The sequence below is a fragment of the Panthera onca genome, chromosome D3 (assembly GCF_046562875.1).
Source record: "Panthera onca isolate mPanOnc1 chromosome D3, mPanOnc1 haplotype 2, whole genome shotgun sequence".
NCBI classification, from domain to species: Eukaryota; Metazoa; Chordata; class Mammalia; order Carnivora; family Felidae; genus Panthera; species Panthera onca.
The window spans coordinates 2,159,646-2,184,694 of record NC_138350.1 but is presented as its reverse complement, the minus strand read 5'-3'; the positions used below and the strand labels follow the sequence as shown (position 1 = coordinate 2,184,694).

At 47.7% G+C, this 25,049-nt stretch overlaps 1 protein-coding gene across 9 annotated transcripts in view; it reads left to right on the top strand.

Annotated features, from left to right (window-relative positions):
• The window catches only part of GLT1D1 (glycosyltransferase 1 domain containing 1), a 92,712-nt gene that overhangs the window by 42,679 nt on the left and 24,984 nt on the right, over window positions 1-25,049 (top strand). For all 9 annotated transcript variants that reach the window (XR_014135847.1, XR_014135846.1, XR_013551416.2 and 6 more), the window contains 4 exons: window positions 4,933-4,969; window positions 6,727-6,783; window positions 14,482-14,577; window positions 16,001-16,050. Coding sequence is in view for 5 of the 9 variants with exons in the window: in XM_060612068.3 (XP_060468051.1) it covers window positions 4,933-4,969; window positions 6,727-6,783; window positions 14,482-14,577; window positions 16,001-16,050 (240 nt within the window). In the remaining 4 variants the exon portion in view is untranslated. The remainder of the gene's footprint in view (window positions 1-4,932; window positions 4,970-6,726; window positions 6,784-14,481; window positions 14,578-16,000; window positions 16,051-25,049) is intronic.

Below are 25,049 nucleotides of genomic sequence, written 5' to 3'. Positions count from 1 at the left end.
TGTGTGACTTATGGAAACATAAAGCTAATCTATACAGAATGTTGGTTTCTTATTACTGTATGTAATACACATTTCAGCATGCAAATTTGGGTTAAAAGTGAAGGATGCTTTCTCTAAATTCACCAGACTTTCACCAGAAAGTGTGACTATTTCACAGGAAGAACGAAAGAAAGAAAGAAAGAAAGAAAGAAAGAAAGAAAGAAAGAAAAAGGAAGGATGGAAGGAAGGAAGGAAGGAAAGAAGGAAGGAAGGAAGGAAGGAAGGAAAGAAGGAAGGGAGGGAGGGAGGGAGGGAGGGAGGGAGGAAGGAAGGAAGGAAGGAAGGAAGGAAGGAAGGAAGGAAGGAAAATTAGGTATACATCTTAATGGAAGTTTTTTCTCTCCACGGAAGCAGTGATCGTGGGTTTAATATGTCTCTGTTGGGTCCAAAACCCCACAGGCTTACAGAAAATTAAACTGCACTCTTGACCCACTTTCTCTAAGAAGTTCTCTGCTGAAAGGACTTTCTCCAAATTCTAATATTTATAAGCTGTTTTGTAAACATCTTGAGTTTGAATAAATATTGCTTGAAGTGTTTATTGAATTCGAAAAACCACAATGATAACCAAAATGGCCCATGTGATTCTCTGCCGAGGTTAGCACTGAGCTAAGCCTTCTGGTGTCTTGACATTTTGGAGTTTTTTGTTTTTTTTAGTTTGGAGACTGTGCGTCACTGCCTGCTGGGGCTTACCGTTCTGTGGCTCGCCTCGGCACTCAGAGAAAAATAACTGTCTCGAAGCAGTTTAGGTATAGGCAATACGTAAAGTGTACTTTTCCTTTCAGTGTGTGCATATACTCATCAAAATTCTTTTGGAAATTGCAATGCAGAAAGCAAGACAGATTTCGTGGGCTGTCACCTGTGCAGCTGGCAGGACAGGTGAGCTCACTAAGCCAATGGAGGTGCTCCCTCGTGCCCACCCATCTGAATGAGCCGCGTGTGAACTAATTGCTGACCTATGTACTGAATGCATGTTGTCCTGTGAACGCTTTCTCCCCTTCTTCCCGCGTGGTCCACTGCTCTGTACCTGATTATCTCTGAAAATCACACCGGCAGCCGCAGGAGCCATGCAGACCACAGCTTTTGTTATGGTTCCTACTGTCATGGAAACTCAAAGTCATTCCCCTTGTCAGTTTCATCCTTAGACGCCATCCCTACTTGTATGTGGCCCTCCCTGCAAATACCCTGTAACAGAAACTCCAGGGACTGATCACACCCTAGGAAGCTAATCGTTTTTAATAACTTCCATTAAGATTGGCTTTCCTCAGAGATTTCTCGATAGAAATGCAAATGTTCTTTGCATCTTTCTTCCCCAAATGAGATCCCTGGGAATTGGAAAGTTTTAATGTAACTCAAAGAATGGAAAACGCATCAGTTCCAGAGCGTAGACCGCCCCGCCCGGCACCTTTTACACGATCATGACCTGGGGCTCAGACATCTGGAATGATCAGAAGTGCTGAGAATTCCTCAAATCACCAAGGAACAGAAAGGCCGGGAAGCTTTTGAATCACATCAACGACTCCCAGTAAATCTATTTACTCCATAGATTTAACTGTTGTTTTTTTGTTTTTTGTTTTTTAAGACGCCTTCCTTCAGGTTTTCCTGTTGGCGTTTCTATTTCCTGTGCTGCCAGCTAGCTTTGGATCCCACGGGACTGGATCCCGATCCAGTCTTCATTCAGAGATATTCCTCACCCCATTCATGAATCCTTTCTTTTCTTGAAAAATCTCTCTTTGTCTGGTTCAGTTGCAAGAGCTCAGTGAAAAGGCTGTGCCCCATCTATCTTCTTTCCTTGCTTAAAAACTGATTTCCAAGGGAAAGCGTAGGGAGAAAGGAAGAGAACCACATTCCCTGAAAAGAGCCCAAGTCCTATGCGTTTTTGTTTTTATTTTTCTTAACATAAGTATACTTTGAAGCTTTCCACTTATGAGCCATGAGTTTTGCAACTCTCTGAAAAGCACTTTTAACGAAGCCATCGTCAAAAGTCACGTCGTCATTTCAAAGTAAAAATCAGTATTTCGTCCCAGAGACTGTGCGTATATTTCAAAAATAATACTTGCTGTGGTTTCTACTTGCAGAGAGCTTGATTTGAGAAGGTTATGTAAATCAAAAAACAGGGGGTTTGTTGTCGCTGCCTGTTATTCCATTATAAAAAGGCATCAGTTACCGTTTGGACCTGCTAGAAAGTCAGGTGTATTTGTAAGTGTCTATCCGACAGGACACTGGCTTTTTATACCTGGTAATGGGCCAAATTAAGTAATGGGTTTCTCATAGACACTTCCCCACCCCCTACATGCACACACGCTCACACACAGTCTTCTTTTTCATTTCCTGCATCAATGAGCTAATCTTGCAAGGGAAGTGATATACAAGGATTTTGACTCTTGTGTTACTTCAAGGCAAGAGAAACAATAATAAATATTGAGAAAAGAAAGCTAATTTGTACTTAGAGCATTTTAATATAGATAATGTTTTTCAAAATCAATATAAGTCAGTTGGCTTTTGCCAGATTTCTTTTATTACAGAGATTAAAAATAACCCAGGTCCAGATTTTGTATATATATATATATATATATATATATATATATATATATATAGTAACTGCATTTTCTCGACTTGCTAGGATGAGATCTTAAAATACCATTCGTAACATGTTTAAACATCTATATAGGACTTGATACTTATTTTCTGATGGTCTAGTAGATTTAGGGGAAATAATGCTCAGATATATGCCAAGACCAGCAGATAGATCCAGAAGTTTCCACACAGAGTCCATTCATTCTGCTTATGGAGTTTGGATACCAGTTTAATTAAGTTTTGTTTGTGTCAGATGGAATTTTCTTGAAGGCAGCATTTTGGGCCTATGCATTTCTACAGTAGATGGAGCGTATTTCCAATGAAAACAGTGGCAAGGCAAAAACCCTATTTTGCCTTCCCTCAATTAATCAAATCTATGTAGAATTATATTGAATCTGTTTTTGTCAAACGCTGGTGTTCACATTAATGTTCAAATGCCAGGCTGGTCTGTGTTTGCCAGTGTGTTAGCCTCGCTTTCCGAGCTAAGGTTTTAGACTTGGGGCTGGTTGAAGGCACCCACAGGCAACTCCATACTCCAGTAAAAGTCTCTCCAGCCTTCCGGTGAAATTATAATTACACAAAAAGAGTATTTTAGGGCTTGGAACTTCTATTTCTAATTTCAAATTGTTGCTAGCAGCCATTTTTTTCCATTAAAGTTAACTTTTTTTTTTTTTTTTTAACTGGTAGGGAGGAGAATTTTTTAAACTTTTTTAATGGTTTATTATTTTAAGAGCATTTTATTTTATTTTATTTTAAAAATTTTTTAATGTTTATTTTTTGAGGGGGGCAGAGAGAGAGACAAGAGTGTGAGTCGGGGGCAGGGGGAGAAAGAGAGAGAGGGAGACACAGAATCCGAAGCAGGCTCCAGGCTCCAAGCTGTCAGCACAGAGCCCGATGCGGGGCTCAAACTCACCAACCGTGAGATCAAGACCTGAGCCGAAGCCGGACACTCAACTCACTGAGCCGCCCAGGCGCTGCTTAGGGGCTTTTTAAAAGGGGGGTTCTTCCCTGCTTTATGGAGAATTGAGGATGGTCCAGGCTTTTGAGGCCTTGGGTGCTTCTAAGGATTCGATAGAAAACGTAACACTCAGGACCAAAGCAAAGAGCACCAAGTCTCCTGTCTGTGTACCGAGTTGCATTCAGCTCCCTGGAGACGGCGGGATGCTGTGCCTCCCACCCCCTTCCCATCCACCGGGTGGAAGGCAGGGTCACCCCCTTCTCCCTGTCCACTGGCCTCCTTGGTGGGACCGCTTTGGCGTCGGCTAGTTTTCCAAACCTAGAACTGATTGAGGGTGTGGGTGGAAGTGTGTCCGCACCCACGCGCACCAGCACGGGCTCCACGTCACCTTGGGGGTGATGGCACCCACCCACCCACATGCAGGCGGGGGGGAACACCATTCCTGAGCTGGGCTGGTCCCCTCATGCACCGGTGGGATGCGTAGGTCTCATGACAAACCGGTAAAGACCGTACCTTCCCATCAGGTTCTAAACGGCCATTGGCGCCTACGTGATCCGCAGCCTTCCGCGCTTTGTGTCGAAACTCGATTTTAAAAGTATTTAAGCCACCGATCCAAAATGAGTTTAAGAAATGGATTCTTTTTCTCTCTAGTAGTTTTCTGAAGGTCCACCAGAAAACACCGCCAGGAGTAGTGAGTTTATATCTTGGTACAAACGTGCTCCGTCACGCAAAGGGCCGCCTGGTCCAAGTCAGAGAGGCACTCGGGGAGGGTCCTTACAGGGTCCTGGAGACCAGTCCTTCCCGCGCCTTGAAGAATCTGCCCCCCCCCCCCACCGTGCCTGTTTTCCTGTTTCTCAACATACTGGATGTGCTTCTCCCCTCCCCTCACGACCCTCCCTTCCCCCCTTCTCTCCCTTTCCTCCCCTTCTCTTATCTTCTCCACAGGTGGGGGTTGGGGAGTGTATTGTTTCCATTCAAGGATATGTGTCCCCAAACAGCTAGGGCACAAGGTAGACAGACACCACACGGGCTCTGCCGCTGGCTTGTTCTGTGTCTGACCTTCAGTAACTTTTCTACTAACGTCGTAACTGGAAAATTGTGATAACGCACTGCGCCTAATTTAAGGGACCTCTTTCTCTGTGCTTCTGACCTTAAAGATGCTGTGTTTTAATGGGCTAACCCCATTAAAGGCAGAAGGTAGTCTGCTTTTAGAAAGTAACTAGTCTGTGAGCATCTGTGTGGATGATCCTTTGTGGTGTTTTCCAAGGCGATTTTTTTAATGACCTTCCTTTCACTTCTAAAAGACGTTTGTAACGGACTATCTGATTTACACTGTTTTCTCTCTCCTCTCTTTTCAAAAGCCGCATGCTAGGGGTAAGATCTATGTCCAGAGTCAAGGTAAGAATTTTAACATGTACGTATTTTTAAAACATGAGTCCATTCAGAGACCTGTCCTGAAGTGTTTGTGGATGAATACAGTGTCTTAGACTTACCTAATAATGATTAGTAGAATGGGTATGCTTGGTATTTCCTTACACGAAGATGAAGGACAGATATGAGAGCATTTATAAAAGGGTCATTTAAAATGCAGTTCAGTTAACACTTTCCACCAGCAGAAGCACAGTGCACTCTCTCGATGGCGTGTTTACAACAGGAGACCCGAGTGTGTCTGTTTTAGTTGAGATGAGGGGAAGTGCACCCCCCGCTTCCTGCCCTCCCCCAATCCCAGCCTTTCAGGAAGCTCTCAGCATCTCCTAAACACAGTGAGGAAACCACTGTCTTATTTTTTTCTAATGTTTATTTATTTATTTTGAGAGAGAGAGAGAGAGAGCAGGGGAGGGGCAGAGGGAGAGGATCCCAAGCAGGCTCGGCACTGTCAGCACAGAGCCCGACACGGGGCTCGATCTCATAGACCGTGAGATCGTGACGCGAGCCGAAATCAAGAGTCAGACGCTCAACCCACAGAGCCACCCAGGCGCCCGAAAGCGCTGTATTATTGTTTAAACAACAGAAATCACAGAAAGAAGCGGTTCCAAAGAACGTGTAGCTGCAAGCCTGGGTCAGCACAGGTGTTGCGGCCAAGGCCACGAGTTCTAGTTTCGTGAGGAGTTTTCCAAGGTGCTGAGCCCCAGAGGGGCCCGGGGCCCCCAAATCCCACCTCAGCCGCACGGTATAAACCCGCTAGGGGGTTCAGTGACATTTGTAGCAGAAGAATTACTTATCAAATAAACCCTTTCTTGGAACTCCCACTTTAAAAAGAGATGCCGTGACTCAGTATGTACAGAAGGCGTGTGAGTGTCAGGGCAGGTGCGGGGTTAACACCTCCCTGTTCCTCCATCGTGGCCTGATTTATAGCCCGGGGAGTACATGGGTGCACCACGAAAACACGGCTTTGAAGCACACATGGGTTTGGACGCAGCCTCCACCCCCTGCCCTGAGTCGCTGGGAACACCGTTTGAACCTCCGTGAACCTTAGTTTCCAGCCGGATAAACCGGAGGGGTCAGTCTGCCTGGCGAGGCTTTAAGGGTTTCCAGGAGTGCGTGGGCGCCTGTGCCCAGGGCAGGCTTGCATGCATGCTCATTAAGTAGGACAAAACTGAGTAAATCTGCATAGCTCAGGGCAGATGACAGTCTCACAGGTACATTGCAGACAGGGTTACATGACTTAACTTACATTTCATAAAATGTCAGATTTTCCCCGTTACCAAGATAAGCCGTTAAGCGTTGCCTCTGAATTTTCTACATCTTAAGATGTGCAACTCAGAGAATGTTAAACTTAAATCCATCCGAGGCGATGATACAGATAACAGGATGTGTGATTTGGAGAGGGTTGAGATCAGGAATTTTAGATTAAGATGTAATTGCTACAGGGGGGCTGTGTTTTAGAGGCCCGTAACTTGCATGCATTTTTTAGGGACTCGCGTTTTCCATGACCTGGCGACTGTCCCTCCCAGTAACAGATGGTGAGGTCGAGGGGGTGCACCTTTTCTAGTTGGGGACCCGTGGGCTCCCATGCTGGAGGGATGAACAGGTGTTCACGAAGCACTCAGAACGTTGAGTTCTTTGTAAGAACCACGCATGAGACCATTATGTAAACATCAGCACAAAATAGCTCGTTACTCCTCATCGTCATGGACTTTCTTTCTCTTTCCCAGGAATCGTGACAGGACCAAACTCTGCCTTTAACTGGAACACCTTTCTTCACCAGTCAGGTGAGAGATGAATCTTCTTACATGAGTTTGACTGGAGTGCATCTTGTCACTGGCGTCGGGTACATGGTATGCTCACGTGGCTTTGGAAAAGAGGCCCAAAGAAAGGGGCTTCCTCAGGTCAAAGAAGTCAACGGTTTTAGGTGAACAAGGGAAGGAGGTGGCAGGAATGGGAGCCAGACAGGATTAGGACACACGTGGCTTCTCTCCGTTTCCGGAGACGTCATTAGTGGTCTCATCCTTGGGAGAGCAGGAGGAAGCACGGGTTTGTAGGAGGATTTTTTTAACCTGTCCTGGGTTCAAATCTTCTATTAGATACATGTATATACGGGGGCACCTGGGTGGCTCAGTGGGTTAAGTGTCCGACTCTTGATTTTGGCTCAGGTCATGATCTCACCGTTCATGAGATCAAGTCCCACATCCAACACTATGCCAACAGCACGAAGCCTGCTTGGGATTCTCTCTCTCTCTCTCTCTCTCTCTCTCTCTCTGCCCCTCCTCTGCTCACGTGCTCTCTTTCAAAATAAGTAAACTAAAAAAAAAAAGGTACATGTGTATATGTGAATATTTTCTCCTATTTCCTCTGGTTTACCTTTTCATTTTCTCCTAGCTCACCCATTTTTATTTAATGGTTAATTAGCACTGTTTGAGCCCTAAGAAACCTTTGCCTGTTCACAGTTCACAGAGATATTTCCCCTATTTCTTTTCCTCCAGAGGAGGAAGTGTTTTAGTGTTTTGGCTCTTTCATTAGGATCATAATCCATCTGAAATTAATTTTTAATGGACTGAGCCACCCAGGCCCTTCCATCTGAAGTTAATTTTTGTTGTTGTTGTTGTTGTTGTTTTAAATTTTTTTAAATGTTTATTTATTTTTGAGAGAGACAGGGACACATTGTGAGTGGGTTAGGGGTAGAGAGAGAGGGAGACACAGAATCCGAAGCAGGCTCCAGGCTCCGAGCTGTCAGCACAGAGCCCGACGCAGGGCTTGAACTCATGAACCGCGAGATCATGACCTGAGCCGAAGTTGGGCACTTAACCGACGGAGCCACCCAGGTGCCCCTGAAGTTAATTTTCATGTGTGGTATGAGATAGGGAGGAAATTCATTTCTTTCTGAAAGTGGTTCTAGTCTCATTCGTTGAAAGTGTTTTTCTTTCTCCATCGAAATGCTTTGCTGAAAATCAGCTTTCCATCTACCAGTGTCCGTTGATCTATATACGTCTGTCCTTATGCTGATATCACGTTGTCTCCTGCTGTTGGTTTATAGAGCATGTCAAGAAATCAGGTAGTGTGAGTCAACAGCTCTGTGTCGGCTAACCTAGGTTTTTTGCATTTCCATATACACTTAACACACCTTGTCAGTCTCTATAAAATCTATAGATCAAGTTAGGGAGAATTGACATCTTAAAAATAATTTGTCTTAAAATCTATGAACATGATATATCTGTCCTCTTATCTAAGTCTCATTTATCTTCATAATGATTTGTACAGGTCTTTATGCCTTTTTTAAAAAAATTATTCTTAGGGATTTTATTATCTTTGTTGCTATTATAAAGTCTTTTTAACTTTTACTTTTGAATTGTTTGTTGCTAATATGTAAAAACACAATTGAGTTTCGACGTTATATTCTGAAATCTTATGCACTGACTTATTAATTCTAATTACATCATGAGTTTCAATTCCTTTATAGTGTTATTTTGAATTCTGTAAACTTATTTGATCCGTCCCTTCTTAAACTTTTGGATATGTAGTGGCGGAGATGCTAGGATTTCAGTCTTCGTATATTTGCCAAGTTGTTGTCTTTGGAACACCTAAAAACAGAAGCTCTGGGTTAGGTTATGCCCTTAATCAGAGCGTTCGTACGTTGTGCGCAACGTCTCCTGGAAAGGTAGCACCAATGTGCTTGTCTGTCAGCCATGCTGCGAGGGCGCCATTTTCCCTACACGCGGTGGAAGTAACAGTCTAGCCTTTGTATCTTCCGTATATGGTACGATCCAAGTGCAGTCACAATGTTGAAACAAAACTTTGTCGCACAACATCTTTAAATGTAGAGAGTTTGCTGTCCACAGATGAGGCCCCTAAGTGTATACTACTGGGGACTATCACTCCCCTGTAGTCTGACCAACCCGGCAGCTCTGCTGAAGATGTGGGAACAGCTGAGTGGACTCACCAAATGCAATGTCAAGTTTCGGAATACCTCTGTTTTAACCTGAACTGCTTCTCCCGAGAGTCAACGGTGCGAGGGGACTGTAGGTGGGGAGCTGACGTTGCAAGCCCGCTGGTAACTTCGGAGAAGAGGCTGAAAAGACAAGACTCCAGGCCCCGTCCGCAGCCCGCATGTGCGTAGCTGGTTTTCGCTCCAAGCACAACAGACAAAAGCCCACCCCCCCACACACACACCGAACGTCAGAGTCAGGTTCCCTTGGAAGAAGAACATTTCCAAGCATTTTATTAGAAATGGTTTTGAAGAGCATCCATCAGCCTCAGGGCCAGCAGCAGGGCCGTCCTCTGCCTCGCGAGTGAACCCTCGCTGTCCCGCTGCTCTGTCACACCAGCAGGTGTGGGCCATTATTCAGAACCGGTGCGCCCGTTTGAAATCGCCTCTTGCGCAGTGACTTCATCGTCCATATCTCACGGGACGCCCGTTGTGGTGTGCCTGAGAGTCATAATTCCCAATGGGAGAGAGATTTCTCATCAAGCCCAGAGTCTCATGGCTCATCGTTTCACCGGTCTTCCTACCGAGTGATTAACGGAACAGCCGGGAGACATTCAAGACGCCTCAAGACGGCCCTTCCCACAGAGACCCGCTTGGCGGCCCCGTCTCGACGTGGACAACTACACGCTGTAACTTGTCCAGGATACACGGCAGAGGCGAGCTCGCTGGGGTCGTGGTAGCCGGCTCTGTCGGATCTCGGCGCAAGGGTGGATGCGGAATTCATCGGCGTCTCCGGGTTTGGTGACCAGGTGTCCAATCTCATGTGTGGAGCCGTTTATCTTTGTCGCAGGTGACTCTGGAGAGAGATTGCCTTCCCCACCATCCTCGATTGTACCCTGGCCTCCACAGCCCAGGTGGTGGTGGTGACTTGTCACTTCTGCTTTGAGCTTCAGACATCAAAGACAGAAGAGACGGTGAATTGGACACAGACTGTTAGTGATCAAATACTCACCCTCAGAATCCTTGTGAACCGTGTAACCTTGCGATCAAGGGGAGGGGGTGGGGAAGGGCCTTGGTTAGCAGCCCAGACCCACAGGGGGGTACTCGATTAGTCACCAAAGTGTAGGGTCTGTTTCCTCAGTATCTGATGTCGATTTGATGACGCATCCTTCCTCACGGTATGACATAGGTTTTGCCAAAAATACTCAGTTCTCTCTCCAAGTCCTAAGTTTCAAATTACTGAATCTTTTGAGTCCAAAACATTGCTTTTATGCTAACCAGATTCCATTTTCCAACAGATCAACTAGGAAAAAATAAAGACTAAAGTAGAAGGGCGCCTGGGTGGCTCAGTCGGTTAAGCGTCCGACTTCGGCTCAGGTCATGATCTCCTAGTTTGTGAGTTTGAACCTTGCGTCGGGCTCCGTGCTGATGGCTCAGAGCCTGGAGCCTGCTTCGGATTCTGTGTCTCCTTCTCTCTCTGCCCCTCCCCCACTTGTGCTCTGTCTCTCTCTATTAAAAATAAATAAATGTAAAAAAAAAGACTAAAGTAGAATTTTTTCACATATTTACAATAGTTATCCTGATCAGGAAATAAAAGCACAGACCTCAGGTTGGTTACCTTGGAGTTTGTGCATTTGCAGGTACAACTTAAACGTTGTTATGGTTCAGTGATGGATGATTCTTGCTTCTCGATGGCAATGACCGACACATCGAAAGTTAGTGATTCTTTGTTGGTCATCAAACCCCAAAACTATGAAACCTTAAATTTGACCGTACCTTCCCAGTGTTCTGTTTCCCGTTTTACTCAATTTCTATTGCTAATTTGTTTATTTCATTTTCTGCCTCTCTCCTTTTGTAAACTATACTTCTATTTTCCTGTGTTTCATACGGAGAATTCACGTTACCAGATCCCACGATATATCCACAGCCTCCAAATCAGATTTTTCAGCTAACATTCACCATGTCTCATGCACTCAACTGAAGTTCTTAGATTCTTTTCTCCTTATAATAACCCATGAGAAAAATACACAGAAGACAGCAGAGAACGTGGCTCACTGCGGACTGGGTTTGTGTCGTGGAGTCATCTGACGAATCACCGGGGGGCTGGGCAGTGGGACTGGCACCTAGCCTGCCGGGGCCCATACGGTGCCAGACCACAAGAGCGACTCACTCTGTTTTGGAGACAAAAATACCACTCTCCAGGAAATGGTAACATCGGAAGGACGGACGTGTAAATCGTGCATTTGTGAGGGATGAGTTCAGACCTTGAGTCACGGTAAACGTGGTTGCTCATAGAAAAACAAAGGGAAGAAAACTAAGTGTGGAGTTAAAAGGAAGAAATGAAATCCACTAAAACGTTGCCTAGGCGTCTGCATTACTTCCAGATGTGCACGGGCCAATTTCTTTTAATTCTGTTTTGAAATCTAAGAATGGCCACCGTACGTGCCCGTAACCCTGGCCAGGGACACAAGGGGAGTCTGTGCTTCTGTGTGCTGCTTCGGCACATGCTTGTTTGATCATGCTTTTCCAGCTGTTATCTTTATGTCTTTGACAATGCTACCGTTGTGTGTGAGAAGTGCACAGAAGCTGTTCAAACCCAAAAGCTGCGTCTGCATTTTATTTTTAAAAATCTTGGAAGTCCTAGAATAAAGCAGAGCATTTAGTCCTTTGTCCTGCCGTCGGCTAACTTCGTTTCCTAATGTCTCATGACATTTAATCTCAACCCGGGAAGGAGATGAGGAGAGAGGCAAGAGAATATTAGGCTAGCACCGTGTCCCTCCAGGGTCTGGTGGGTCGGGGCCCTCAAAATCAGTGAGCGAGTTGGGGGCCAGCACGTTTAAAACTTGAAATGAGATGAAAGAAATACTTCCATCAGAGTTCCTTGTATGTGATAAGGCTAATATTGTTTGGAACCGTGTGCATATACAAGCTGTATCATGTGTATGAGGTCTCGGTATGGTATGTATATCTTACCGTAAGTCGTGGAACGTTTTGAAGATCAGTGTTGTAAACCGTGCGTTGCTCTCCCTCAAGGTCGGCTCCCCAGGCATCTGGGGTTGGGGGCAGGTGGGACCTCTGAGCAGAAGGCGAGCACATCTCCCGAGCCTGCTGTTCCAGTAGCTAACGTGTGTCACATCCCAACAGAGGAACACAGCAGGTTTCCACATCTGTGCTTGCCGCACCGCAAAAACACAGAAGAGAGTGGAGTCTTTGTACCAAGACGTCACATAAGTCCTTAGAATACTGCCGCTTTGGCTGCCGTCTCTGGACGCCATCTTGCCGTGTTCGCTTCGGCATTGTTCCTTTCCTCGGTTCAGTAACACGGGTTCTCTGATTTCCCCCATGTGGGCACTCCATGCTCCTTCTGTCTTCTCCTCTCCTCCTCCTCCTCCTCTTCCTCCTCTTCCTCCCCCTCCTCCCGCCTCCTCCTCCTCCTCCTCTCCCCCTCCTCCTCCTCCTTCTCTCCCCCTCCTCCTCCTCCTTCTCTCCCCCTCCTCCTCCTTCTCTCCCCCTCCTCCTCCTCCCCCCTCCTTCTTTTCTTCTCCTTCTCCTTCTTCTTATCCTGTAATTGAATAGATATTCCATGTACATCATGATGATGATGCCCATGATGTCGCGCCCTGTCCAGTGGACCACATGTGGAGACACATCACATCAGTTTCTCCCTCACTGGGGATTTTTTAAAAATATAAACTGAGTGCATGTTTGTGTGTGTGTGTGTGTGTGTGTGTGTGTGTGTGTGAGCGCACATACCTTGTGCCCTGGGCTAAGGCTTCCTCCCCTAGTTAAATGGGTGTCCCCTGAGTTTCTCCTTGTACAGCTGTTACCTTTCTGTTGTAATTAATAAATAATTTCCATGAAGGCACTTGTCATTTTTGTCCTCACCGCACGTTCACTCTCTGGCTTCAGTGTTCATTGAGGTTCTGGCCTAGTGATGTGATTTATCTTTCTCACACCTGACCTTCCTGTCCTTAAAGGTATTTGTCAACTTCATTATTTACTAAAGGGAAGAGCTTGTGTCCTGGCCTCAAACCCCTCCACTCTTGAATTCAGATTCTGCACATAGTTTCTAGCTTCAACTTTTGGTCAAACAAATACTAAACTTTGTATTTTTTTTTTAATTTTTTAAGGTTTATTCATTTTTCAGAGACAGAGCATGAGTGGGGGTGGGGCAGAGAGAGAGGGAGACGGAGAATTGAAGCAGGCTCCGGGCTCTGAGCTGTCAACGCAGAGCCCAACGTGGGGCTTGAACTCACAGACCATGAGAACATGATCTGAGCCAAAGTCAGACGCTTAACCTACTGAGCCACCCAGGTGCCCCTAAGTTTTGTATTTCTAAGCTTAGTCTCAGGGTACTCAGGATATTGGGGAAATATTTTACAAATGCAACATACGTCAATGCAATTGTCAACAGTTACTTTAAAGACTGTGATGTATTTTGAAGGGTTTTCTCAGAGGTACACCCCAACCTTACCCTCTCAGTAGAGAGTTTCCTGAGACTTGGTCACACATGAGTGTTGTGATTCTCCAGCGTTTGTGATTGTGCGAAGGTGGCATCATTGTGTCTTCTCACAGTCACCCCGATTATATTACTGTCCAAGGTCTGCAAAAGCACAGAGTAACTGAAACTTTTTGTATTAAGTCATGGGGGAAATGAAATGCATGAATGAGAACCCCCCCACCTCGTGATTTTACGTCCAGTCATATGTGTGGAAATGATGAAGTCATAGGTCAGCTTGCACTAATTATAGGGGTAATTTCTAGTGAGTCACTTACCTGCGGCCCCATATCAGCACACCTCAACATTAAGGGGCTTCAGAAACCAGCTGGTCTCTCACGGCGGAGCGGCTGGCAGCTCGGCCCAGGCCCGGGGAGCGGCACCTGCTGGCTTCACCTGCCTGCGGCTGGGCTCACACTCCCTTTGCAGTGGGCTGAGGCCCACCAGTCCTGCGTGTGGCCTCCCCGAGCGGGGGTGGTGGGGCGTCTGGCCACAGAGCCTCGTTATTGAGGAGGCCAGATCGGAAGGTAGTGATGCTCCAGTGGGCAAGCGAGACTGATGCACGCGCCTCCCACGGCTGTGACTCGGAAGTCACTCCCTGTCCTTCCCCTGGGCTCTGCTGGTCGATGCTGTCACCAAGCCAGCCCAGAGCAGAGGGGTGAAGAAGCGGGTTTCGGCTCTCCAGGAGAGGGGCCACGCTGAGACCTAACCCCTTTATATTATGGATCTGTGGGCACATCCGCGTTCAGTGTGGGAACCTATGTGTACATGTGCGGACCCGAGAGCATATGACTATAGAAAACCGCATCTTACTGGCATTGTCTCCAGATATTTTCCAGGGCCACATTTCTGTAATAATTACCCCTTCTCACTGCACAGAGGAGTTGTGTTTACTGGGCTGAGCTCCGCTCAGCTTTCCCACCAGGACAAACTATTCCCTGCCGTGTTGTGTGAAGGTTAGAGGTCAGGGCCCCGTGGCTTCTGAGCTCTACCCTCATGGAATCAAGCCGCCCTCTCTTCTCTGAAAACATCTCAACTCCTCTGTTGCAGGGATTAACCAAAGTGCCGATAATTTACACATCTTCCTCCTGGTGTGTGGGCTGAGACAAGTGAAGGACCCTCTCTATCTGGTGGACGCGTTCTCAGGTACATCTGGTTTATGGAGCTCTGTTTGGGGGTCTGGCCTTTGCGTTTCCGTCTTTAGGGTTTTGAGTTTTGCTGTCTCTGTGTTTCCACACGAGCAGAACGGCTTCTCGATGGTTACTCTGAAACAACCAGAAAAGGAACCACGCTGCATAGTGACCTCCGGTGCCCTTGGCATCTGAGGAAATAACAAAAATAGTGAATAATTGCAAGAATAATGTAAATGAATCCAAAAATATTTTACACACGTCAGTTCGTACGATGCATTTGGACTTTTGTTGCATAGCTTGAGTTAAATGCTTTGGTGCATCCCAAATTCCATGCTGGTTTGCTCAGTGATTACTCCTGATAGTCTAGTCAGTGGGAGATCTGGACAGTGCATAACGTTCCAAAAGGGAGCATTTTATGTAAAAGCATAAGGTATTCAACATTTACATTTCAAATACAGGAAAGCCTTGGTTTGAGAGCGTAATTCGTTCCAGAAACATGCTTGTAATCCGAAGCACTTGTCTATCAAAGCAAATTTCCCCATAAGGAATAATGGACACTCAGATGATTCGTTACACAACCCAAACATATTCATATAAAATGATTACAATACTGTAATATAACACAAAATAATAACGAAAATACAAAGCATAGAGAAAAATAAACAAATTAACCTGAACTTACTTTTGAAAACCTTCGTGGCTGGTGTGAGGGAGACGAGAGTGGAGGGTTATTGTGTAGGACGACTTTCACAATCACTCATGGAACCACTGCTATCTACTGGCTCCATGGAACCTTTTTCTGCATGGGGGCCATTGAATATGCTCACATGGATGTTGACTTTATTAATAAACTCTTGTCATATTCTGTATTTAATGTAACTGGCAATAAGGTGGCAGAGGAACGGGTCTATATCCGCAGGCAGCCTGACCTGGAATGAAGCAAAGCATTTCTAAGCTCACTCTTGTCTGGAAAAGCAAAGGACTGTCCACAGGTGCTTTGAGGTGACAGAAAATACACCAGTGCCCGTTGTGGGCACCTTCTAACATTCTGAAAAATCACTGATTTCTGCCAGACACCACAGCCTGAGACCGAGTGTGGGAGATAATCACCCACAATCCTGCAGAGAAAGAGAGAGAGAACCATTGGCTCAGCTGTGATCATGTGACATTGCACATCATGTATGACTCGTGTTGCAAGACATCGCTCACTGATCAAGTTAAAATTTATTAGAAATGTTTGCTCGTTTTGTGGAACACGTGCAGAACAAGTTACTCACAATCCAGGGTTTTATTTTACATATAATTTGACTGTATGAACGAGAGCCAAATAGTATGAAATAACTCGTATTATCACGAACTTAATGTTAAATTTAATAATGTTTTCAGCTGTGATATAAAAGCATTAACATTATTTTTTTTCTCTTTTTCTTCCCAAGAATGGCATCGAGAAGAGCCTAATGTTTACATGGTGATCGTGGGTCCTGAAGTAAGTTGATGTGCCATACACATGGCCCTCATCCCTGCTTGCTTCTTTCTACGGATTTCCCAAAAGTAGCCGACGTTCCTTTTCTAGCCAAATTTCTTCCTTTTTAAATAACTAGAGTCTGCCTTTTTAGAAATGAAAACCACACCAAGATTATGAGGCTTTGTAAATCTTTACGGCTAGTTTATTGCTACAAAGGCTAGGTTTGTACAGAAACACAGAGGAGTCACGTAAGGAGAAAGTCCCGTGAAGAGAAAGTCGAAGCCGGTGCATAGGCACGCCTCATGTGTGGCCCTCACGGTCTCTGAAAGCCCCTGAAACTGCACGACAAACGAACACAGAGCTATTTCTTCAGCCGAGCAGCAGATTAATTGGCTGACTCACGTGTAGGAGCCAAGTGGCTTGGAAAACGGCTGTCTGTAAGCACGAGAAAGCCACTCGGCCCGGGGAGATGCTGGTAGCCATTGTCCAGGGAGTGCAGGGTGGAAGGCCCGGGGGACCCTGCCTCTCGTTCCACGGGCCTCTGGGGTATCCGCTTGTCCCCTGGACGGGGACGCAGGTCAAGCAGGTGCTGCTCTGTTCCACACGCAGGTCTGAGTGCTCAGGATTCGGAGACTCTGGGGGGACACATGTCTTGAGAACGAACCTTGATTTCCTCCAAGCAGCTTGGAAAACGAAGCACACTTGGTGTTTCCAGCCGGCAGGGGTGTGACACTGTAGGAGCAGCTCCTGTCCTCCGGGGGGCAGCAGACGGCACCTGCCTGGGGAAGAGCATCGCCCACGTTTGTCCTGTCTACCATCCTGGGTTTAGCTGAGCTTGTGACCCCGCCGTGTTCCCCCGCTTTATACGACGGGGGCGCCCCTGAGAACCTCATTGAGTGTGGATTCCCACACGATTCCGAGTCCTATCTGTCTTGCAGTGTCCCCGCTGTAGGTTTTCTGGCTCCCTGGGGACCCACAAGGCACGTGGTGGGGGACACACACTTGTCTCGAGGACTTTGGGAAAACAACCCGTCTACCTGGAAAAAGGCTACTTAACCTAATAAATGTATCAAGGGCTAGAATCTGCAACATGGAAAATGAATGGCCCCGTAATCCCTCCACGTGTTTGGTGGGACATGTACTCACACTCATAGGTACACCTGCATATGCACGTTACACGCGCGTATACGGCTGCTCAGTGCCAGCCCGTCAGTGGCAACAAGATTATACCCAGTGACTAATTAATGGTAAGTCCCCTAGTGGCAGAGTTGTTTATTATGATTTTAAAAAATGTTTTTTTAATTTTTTTCATGTTTATTTTTGAGAGAGGCAGAGACAGAATGCGAGTGGGTTAGGGGCAGAGAGAAAGGGAGACACAGAATCCAAAGCAGGCTCCAGGCTCCGAGCTGTCAGCACAGAGCCCGACGCGGGGCCTGAACCCACAAGCTGCGAGATCATGACCTGAGCTGAAGTCGGACGCTCAACCGACTGAGCCACGCAGGCACCCCTAAAAAATTTTTTTTAATGTTTATTTATTTTTGAAAGAGAGAGAGAGACAGAGTGGGAGTGGGGAAGAGAGAGAGGGAGACACAGAACCTGAAGCAGCTCCAGGCTCTGAGCTGTCAGCACAGAGCCTGATGCAGGGCTCGAACTCATGAACCACAAGATCATGACCTGAGCCCAAATCAGATGCTTAACGAACTGAGCCACCCAGGCACCCCTATTATGATGATTATTTTAATTCTCTTTCCACCCTTCTGTTTGAAGAGTGTATTTGGAAGAGAAAGTTTTAGTTTGATGCTAAAATCCTTGCTCACCAAGAGAGAAGGCCTCAGGCTCAGACAGAATTTAACGATGTGGCTTTTGTTTTCCACTGTTTCCATTTTCATGGCTACATTCTATTTATGGCGCATGATCCTGGCTTTCCAACTATGAACACTTTCTTTAAAAATAAATGGAATTGGCTTCAAAAAAGGTATTAAATCAGCAGCAGTACAGATGGTTTGCAGATAGGACAAATTATGAAAATGCACACAAGTGGCCGAAGTTGGGGGAACAGTTGTTATAAAGTGCTCGCGTTCGGGGTGGAAGAAACGTGGGGAAGAAGGCTTGGTGAGCAGAAACGTTTGCCAGCACTGAACAGAAGACGACCCGACTCCTCCAGCAGACCCTTCCTGTGCCGTGTTTCCTGGAAGGAAACCTGTCGGGAGGTGGCCCTCTTGGAATCACACGTGAAGCACCCAGTGCATGACAGAGACCCCTTCCCAGGAAAGTAGTGACCAGGAGACACAGGAGCTGCTGTGTGTGTGGCGGGGGGAGGGGGGCATAGTCCTTTCCTGCACCCCCAACCCCCCCCCCCCCCCGCCCCGGGATCCTCCCCTCGAGCCCCGTTGCCTCCAGGTGAGGGACGCAGTGCCCCTACGTTCTCGAGGCTTCTCAATCCAAAGCCTTTCAGGAGAGACACGGCCATTATTTTGTTGTGTGTACTGAACAGTCAACCGCTATTTCTCACTTCCCAGAGGGAAGATGTCTTTTCCACCATTTGCCTTCGGAACACATCCCTTTCCTCTAACTTTTGCCTGCCTACTTCTGAAAGAACAGTGCACATCCAGAAATGTGTCTCTTCCCCCCTAATTTCAGCACAGGGAAACTTGTGGGCTCGGGCAGGAGGTCGGACAGCAGGGCGGGGGACCGAGGGGACAGTGGTTCAACTGCACGTTTTTGTGCCCAGACCTGCAGGCCCTCTCTGGACTCCCCAGAGGAGCCGCGGGTCCACACGGCCGCCTGGAAATGGGCGTGCAAAGTGTCTATTTTTAAGCAGGTGCTGGGAAGTAACTAAACACACCCATGTGTACACACACATACACGCACAGAGGCCCTACAACTCGCCCCTTGTAGTTTCTTTTTATTTCTTTAACTCCTGGAAGCAGGTGACGAGTGGCTTTGCCGAAGGCTGTGACGACTCCGCCTCGTGATGAGCTGATTGGACCGGATGTTCCAGGATGAGGGGCCCGGCGGTGGTGTGGAGCCTGGTGAGGCGAAGCTGGGCCGAGGTGATGCTGGAGAGCATGTCGCCAGAAGCCTTCTTGATTCCATAAGCTCCAGGGGCCCCTCCTCGCTCTTTCCAAGCTAGCCTGATAAGCCCACAACACCTGAGGACAGGCCCTTGCTTAACGAATGCAGATCCAAGACGAGGCCCCACCGACTGGACCACCTACTGGGGCCCTGAGGACCATCTGGTGCACTGATAGCCCACACACTCCTCTGCTTGCGTGCAGCTCAGAACCCAAAGTGGCGACGGGAGAGGGGAGCCCGGGAAGGGGCGCTTCAGGAGGGGTCCCGGGACCCTCGGTGAAGGGTTATGACCTGAGAGTCACTGGCCATAAATGACTCAGGATTCTAAAGCACCGTTTCCACAAGGCCCTTCCCCGCAGGAAATGGGGAAGCACATCCACTGGGTGCACGTTTGCTGCTCAGCAAAAGCAGGAGCCAGCACGGCAACCTGGAGCTCCGCTAGGGTTCGCCCGCCTCCTGCACCGCCGAGGGAGACCACGTCTTCCAGGCCCGAGTCCGCTTAGGGTAACGCAGCACCGCGCCCTGGAGAGGGCCTGCATGCAGAAGCGAAGGCTTGGGGTCTCGCCAGTTGTACGTGTCTTGGTCCCTTTGGGAGGCTGCGACAGAATCCCACTGGCGCGATGGCGAACCAGCCACAGAAAAGTATTTCTCACGGTCGTGGAGGCTGGAAGCTTGAGAGGAAGGTGCCAGCACGGTCAGGTTCTGGTGCGGCCACTTTCTCCCTGTGTCCTCACGTCAGGGAAGGGGACAAGGACGATCTCCGGGGTCATTTGCGAAACCTGATCCCTCTGGGTAAGACGGATCCTATTCCCGAGGGCTCCACCGCCTTGACCCACTCACCTCCCAAAGACCTCACCTCCTGACACCATTGTCTTTGAGAGCCAGGATTTCAATGTATGAATTTGGGGGGCGGGGACACAACACTGAGGCCACAGCAACATATCCCTGTTCATAAAATGTCGTTATCAAATCTAAGGGACAACGAAAGTCACCGACAAAACCCTGATGTGTCACCGAGCAGACAGAATAACTTGAGCTTCTAAATAAGGCCGCGTTGAACCCAACGAGTCACAGATTCGTGCAGACAACCTGTCTTCTTGATTCCCTGTGTCCCACAAAAGACACAAAACTGATCTATCGAGACACACATCTCAGATCCTTCAGTGACTCACGCGGCTAGCGTCTTGTTTGTTTGCTTCGTGACCAAAATGGGGGGCGGGGATGCTGGTAAGTGCTCAACAGCTAGTTCTCCTGGGGAGCAGGACAGGGGAGCCCTATTGTCTGGAAGCCCGACTGGCCTATTCCCACGGTATAGAAGCTTCTAGCATGGTCAGTTTCAAGTTATCAGGGGAGATGATTCTAGAGAGAGTTGAGATGTGTGTGTGCATATGTGGCTGGCGTGGGCAGGAACCAACCCAGCACACGGTACGTGGTGCCCTGCTCACGTGCGTGCAAACGCACACACACGTAGGAACACGCACACGCACGGGGGCACATGCACCGGAAACCAGCTTTACTAGACAAAGGCTTCTACGGCTTCATTCAGTTCTGTTCTCTTCACTGCTCTCTTCCATGTCACTTTTAAAAAGCTTGTTTTTACCCCAAAATCGATTTCATGATTTGCTTCCCAATCTGAAGTGTGAACATCACCGACTTGGCCACGCTGGCTGGCGTGGGTGAGTGAGAGTCCCGCTAAACGTATGCGCCCTCCAAGGCCCCAGATGCAGGCCTGGCTCTGTGGGGACCTGACGGCTCCGTGGAAACCAGCTCTCCCTTCGTCGTTACAAGATTTCCAAACATCTGTCAGCTTTCACCGCCAAGGATTCAACCCAACATCACTTGGGAGCACGAGGAGGGGACTCCAACTTTGCGCTTGAATTTGAGTCCTTGCTGCGACATCAGTGGGTTAATGGAGTTGAAAAGTGGGTCAGAGTCAAACCTTGGGACACACCGAAACCCACACTTCAACGGCTGTGTCATGTGTGAGATCGACCACCCCGAACATTACCGTTATTTTTGGCGTCTGATGTGAGTCCGGTCCTCCTCACTCCGTCCCCTCCTTTGTTAACCGCCAACCTCAGAGGCTGAATAAACTCTTTAGGTACGGAGTACACACTTTGGGAGGGCTGTGGCTTTTCCAGGTCCTATGCAGGGCCTCTCAGCATAAAAGCACATTGACTTGGTTAGCCGAGCTGTCTCGAACAGTGCGCCATGTGGTATTAGGGAATTAGTGAGGTGTGGGCAGCAGTGGCTCCTCTCATCCTGTCTGCACGGAGCTCAGCCACAGGGAGACCCCAGGGCAGAAGAAAGTGCTGCCCAGCCAGTGCCCCTCGGCTGCAAGCGTCAGACCAACCCCAGCAAATGCAACTTACCAGAAGATGACAAGAGTCACCAAGAGAAGTGTTGGGAGGCTGGAGACCGGGCTTGGGTTTCTGCAAGAGCCCGGAAGCTCCAGAAGCCAGGGGAGTCTTAGTCGGGGACGTTCCATGCAAGGCGCCCCACGGGAGAGGGGGACAAAAATGAGCTCTATCCACTTTTCAGTCTCTGGATCCTTCTGTTCAAGGTCTGAGTTCCAGCTTGGGTTACGTCCCACCCTTTTGCAAGAAGAGGACCAGGCACCCAGTTGATTCTACTTTGAGCAACCATGTCCATGGGGAGGAGATGAGGAAAAGCCCAAAGGAAGGTAGACTCTGGCAGAAGAGGGGACGCTGAAGAGTCACAGAAAAAACAGATGCTCGCGGCATGTGTGGTTTCCCTGTTTGTTTTAACGATTGGACACAAGTGGATACTTAAAAAAATTTTTTTAATATTTATTTATTTTTGAGAGACAGAGAGAGACAGAGCATGAGCAGGGGAGGGGCAGAGAGAGAGGGGGACACAGAGTCCGAAGCAGGGTTCATTCAGGCTCTGAGCCGTCAGTACAGAGCCCGACGCGGGGCTCGAACTCACGGACCGTGAGATCATGACCTGAGCCGAAGTCGAGTGCCTAACTGAGCCACCCAGGTGCCCCATTTTGAAAATTTTTTTAATGTTTATCTTAGAGAGAGAGAGAGAGAGAGAGAGAGAGACAGCACAAGCAGGGGAGGGGCAGAGAGAGAGGGAGACACAGAATCCGAAGCAGGCTCCAGGCTCCGAGCTGTCAACACACAGCCCGACGCAGGGCTCGAACTCACGAACCGTGAGATTGTGACGTGAGTCGAAGTCGGACACTTAACTGACTGAGCCGCCCTGGCGCCCCAAAAGTGAATACTTTTATAGGTCAATTGATGGGAATAATACAGCCACTCCCTTTGGTCCCTAGCATTTATTCAGGGCTTTCCTTCAGGGAAATGGAAAGAATGCCCCTGAGCGGTGACAATTGTGCTTATTGGCGAAGCTACAGTGTGTCCCTTGCTGTGTCATCCTTTAGGACGTGTCACTGTATGACAGAGCTCGTGGGCAAAGCGTCAAGAGGAGACTTGGTTATTTTTATTTATTTCATCGCTCATTTTCATGGACGATATGTGTGTGTGTGTTTATGTGTGTGTATGTATGTGTGTGTGTGCACGTATGTTTACACATATAAAACCTGACTCCCCTAGGCAATCCTTCAAGAAATACTTACCGAGGGGCCACCTTGTTGTGGGCATGTGGACGTGTCCCAGTGAATAGCGCAGACGTGCCCCCCGCCCTCATGGAGCACGTAGTTTAATGCAGACAGAAGCCCACAGATAATTAGGGGCTGGGGGCGTGTCAGCAAAGGAGAGCCAGGGCCTGCCGGGCATTCACACGGGCTCCTGCCGCTTCCCGCGGCCCAGCCCAGAGGGCAGGTGCCACACCGCTCTTCCGAATATCGTGGCTCTGCCTTTCGATTAGCATTTATCGACTCTAGCATCTGTTTAGAAAATGGCGTGCGTGTTCTTAGGTCGCTGGAAAAAAAATCAGTGATGTTGTGTACGTTTTATCCTGTAGATGCCACGCATATGTTTATGTTTGTGGCAGTTGTTAGCAAGCACATTCTAGAAAGCTGGCTCTCAGTCCCATACGGAATCTACAGAATCACACATTTGCTGCTAACCACTGGCGGGTGAGTTAACGCCCTTGGACCAAAGGGCATCGTCTGTGTCGCGGACAGGGAAGTTCTGCATGGCCGTGTAGTACGGCGGCTACATTCACAGACTCCGGAGTCAGCTCATGATCGGTGCGCTCGGTGCCTCAGATTCCCCATCTGTGAGGTGGGTATGACCCAGAAAGTGCTGCCTGCCTCACCGTCTGCTGTGGGGACCAGACGGTCGAGCTCTAGTACGGTGCCTGGTTCACAGGCAGCATCGTTCGACGTTGAGGGAAAAAAGACTTCCCCATGCCAGTGTCTCCTTTCGGTGTGGACACACTAGGATCCTGCCTTAGCAGCAGGATGGTTTGAGTCTGGCCTTGGTTTTCTAGTAAAGCTTCCTTGATCTCTCAGTTCAACCATTTTTGCAAAGCGTGTGGCAAGCTCTTGAGTGGGTACATTTCCTGGGCTCTTTGATAACGAGTGTGGTATGAACACTGGGCTTGAGCACAGCAGTTTAATGACTTCCCACGGTTACTTCTTATATCAAAGATTATTTTCCTTAAGCCTGGGAGTTGAAACAATATATTTTGCTCAGAAATAAATAAGCGGAGAAGGAGGAAATGAGAATTTTCTTTGATGCCTGAAATGCTTTTGCTTTTTAAAATTTCATAACATGTGCTTTCATTACCTGGAAAAAAAATCTACCCTTCTTTGTTTCTTTATCTTGCATTTTGTTCCACTTGGCTTCACTAGGAGATTTGAAAATGAACTGACGTGGAAGATAAATCCAGAAAACTTTCATCCAGTTTGTATTTCCAACTTGAAAGTTATTGTTCACACCTTCAGCTACATTTTAGTTAACACGCTAGGTATTCCAGCAGATTTCCAAAATTTTCCCCGATGAATGACTTTTCTCTAATAGCTAATCATGAGGGCAGAGCATGCTAATAAAATTTAAAACGGGGGATCTCTAACTAAAAGTTATCGTAAGTAAAATACGAATTTGAAAATCAATATGTAAAGCCAAAAGAAGGTTTTCATTAGGCTGTTTCCTTTTTCATGAAGAGACGTTAGGGTTGTGATGCAATTCAATTATTTAAAATCACTTCAACAGAGAGAATCAGAAAAGAGAGACGGAAAGGGTAGGGAAGCCGTGCATTTAGCAAATATCATCAAGCAGAGAGCTGTATGAAAGAACCCGGGCCTGGCCTCGGAGGGAAATGGATGTGCATATGGGGACAAGACGGACATGTACCAGACCAGGCAGGCCTGCATTTGGTAGCAGCTGGAAGGAAGGTTGGGGAGGAGACACTGCTTCCGGTGTAGATGATCGGGGAAGTTCTCCCAGGGAAGTGGCTTGTGCCTTTGCCGTGGGGCTGAATAGGTGTTGGGGATGGAGGGGTGGCATTCCTGGTAGTGAGAATGGCAATAATCCCGGGGTGGGGGTGGGGGTGGGGGGGTTAGAAATAGAAAGCTACAGGTGGTAAATCGTGGGGAAATAAATAGGTAATCCACGTTGGCTTTTTCTGAACTATTTGATCAAATCCATGAGTAGATACCAGAGAGGCAGTGGAGGACAGTTTTGAGAATTCAGTCTCCTGGCCCAGCACCTGTGCAGCTCAGTGGTCCTGGTTAAATCACAGAAGCTCTATGAGCGTCACTGTCCTCTTGTGTAAAATGGGGTACCAATAGCATTATCGGCAAGAGCAGCTTAGTAGAACGTAGCCTAGAACTTGGCCACGTTGGGCCCAGAGTACGTGGCGAATAAATATTGACTCCTGACAGCAGCAAACAACACATCGTCCATAAGTATGAGTTTTTGTTCTTCAAAGATCCATCTAGGAACAGGGGTGTGTTCGCAGCCTCCGCACGTCTGTCTCTAACCCCGCAGCCCAGCGGATGGCTGGCCGAG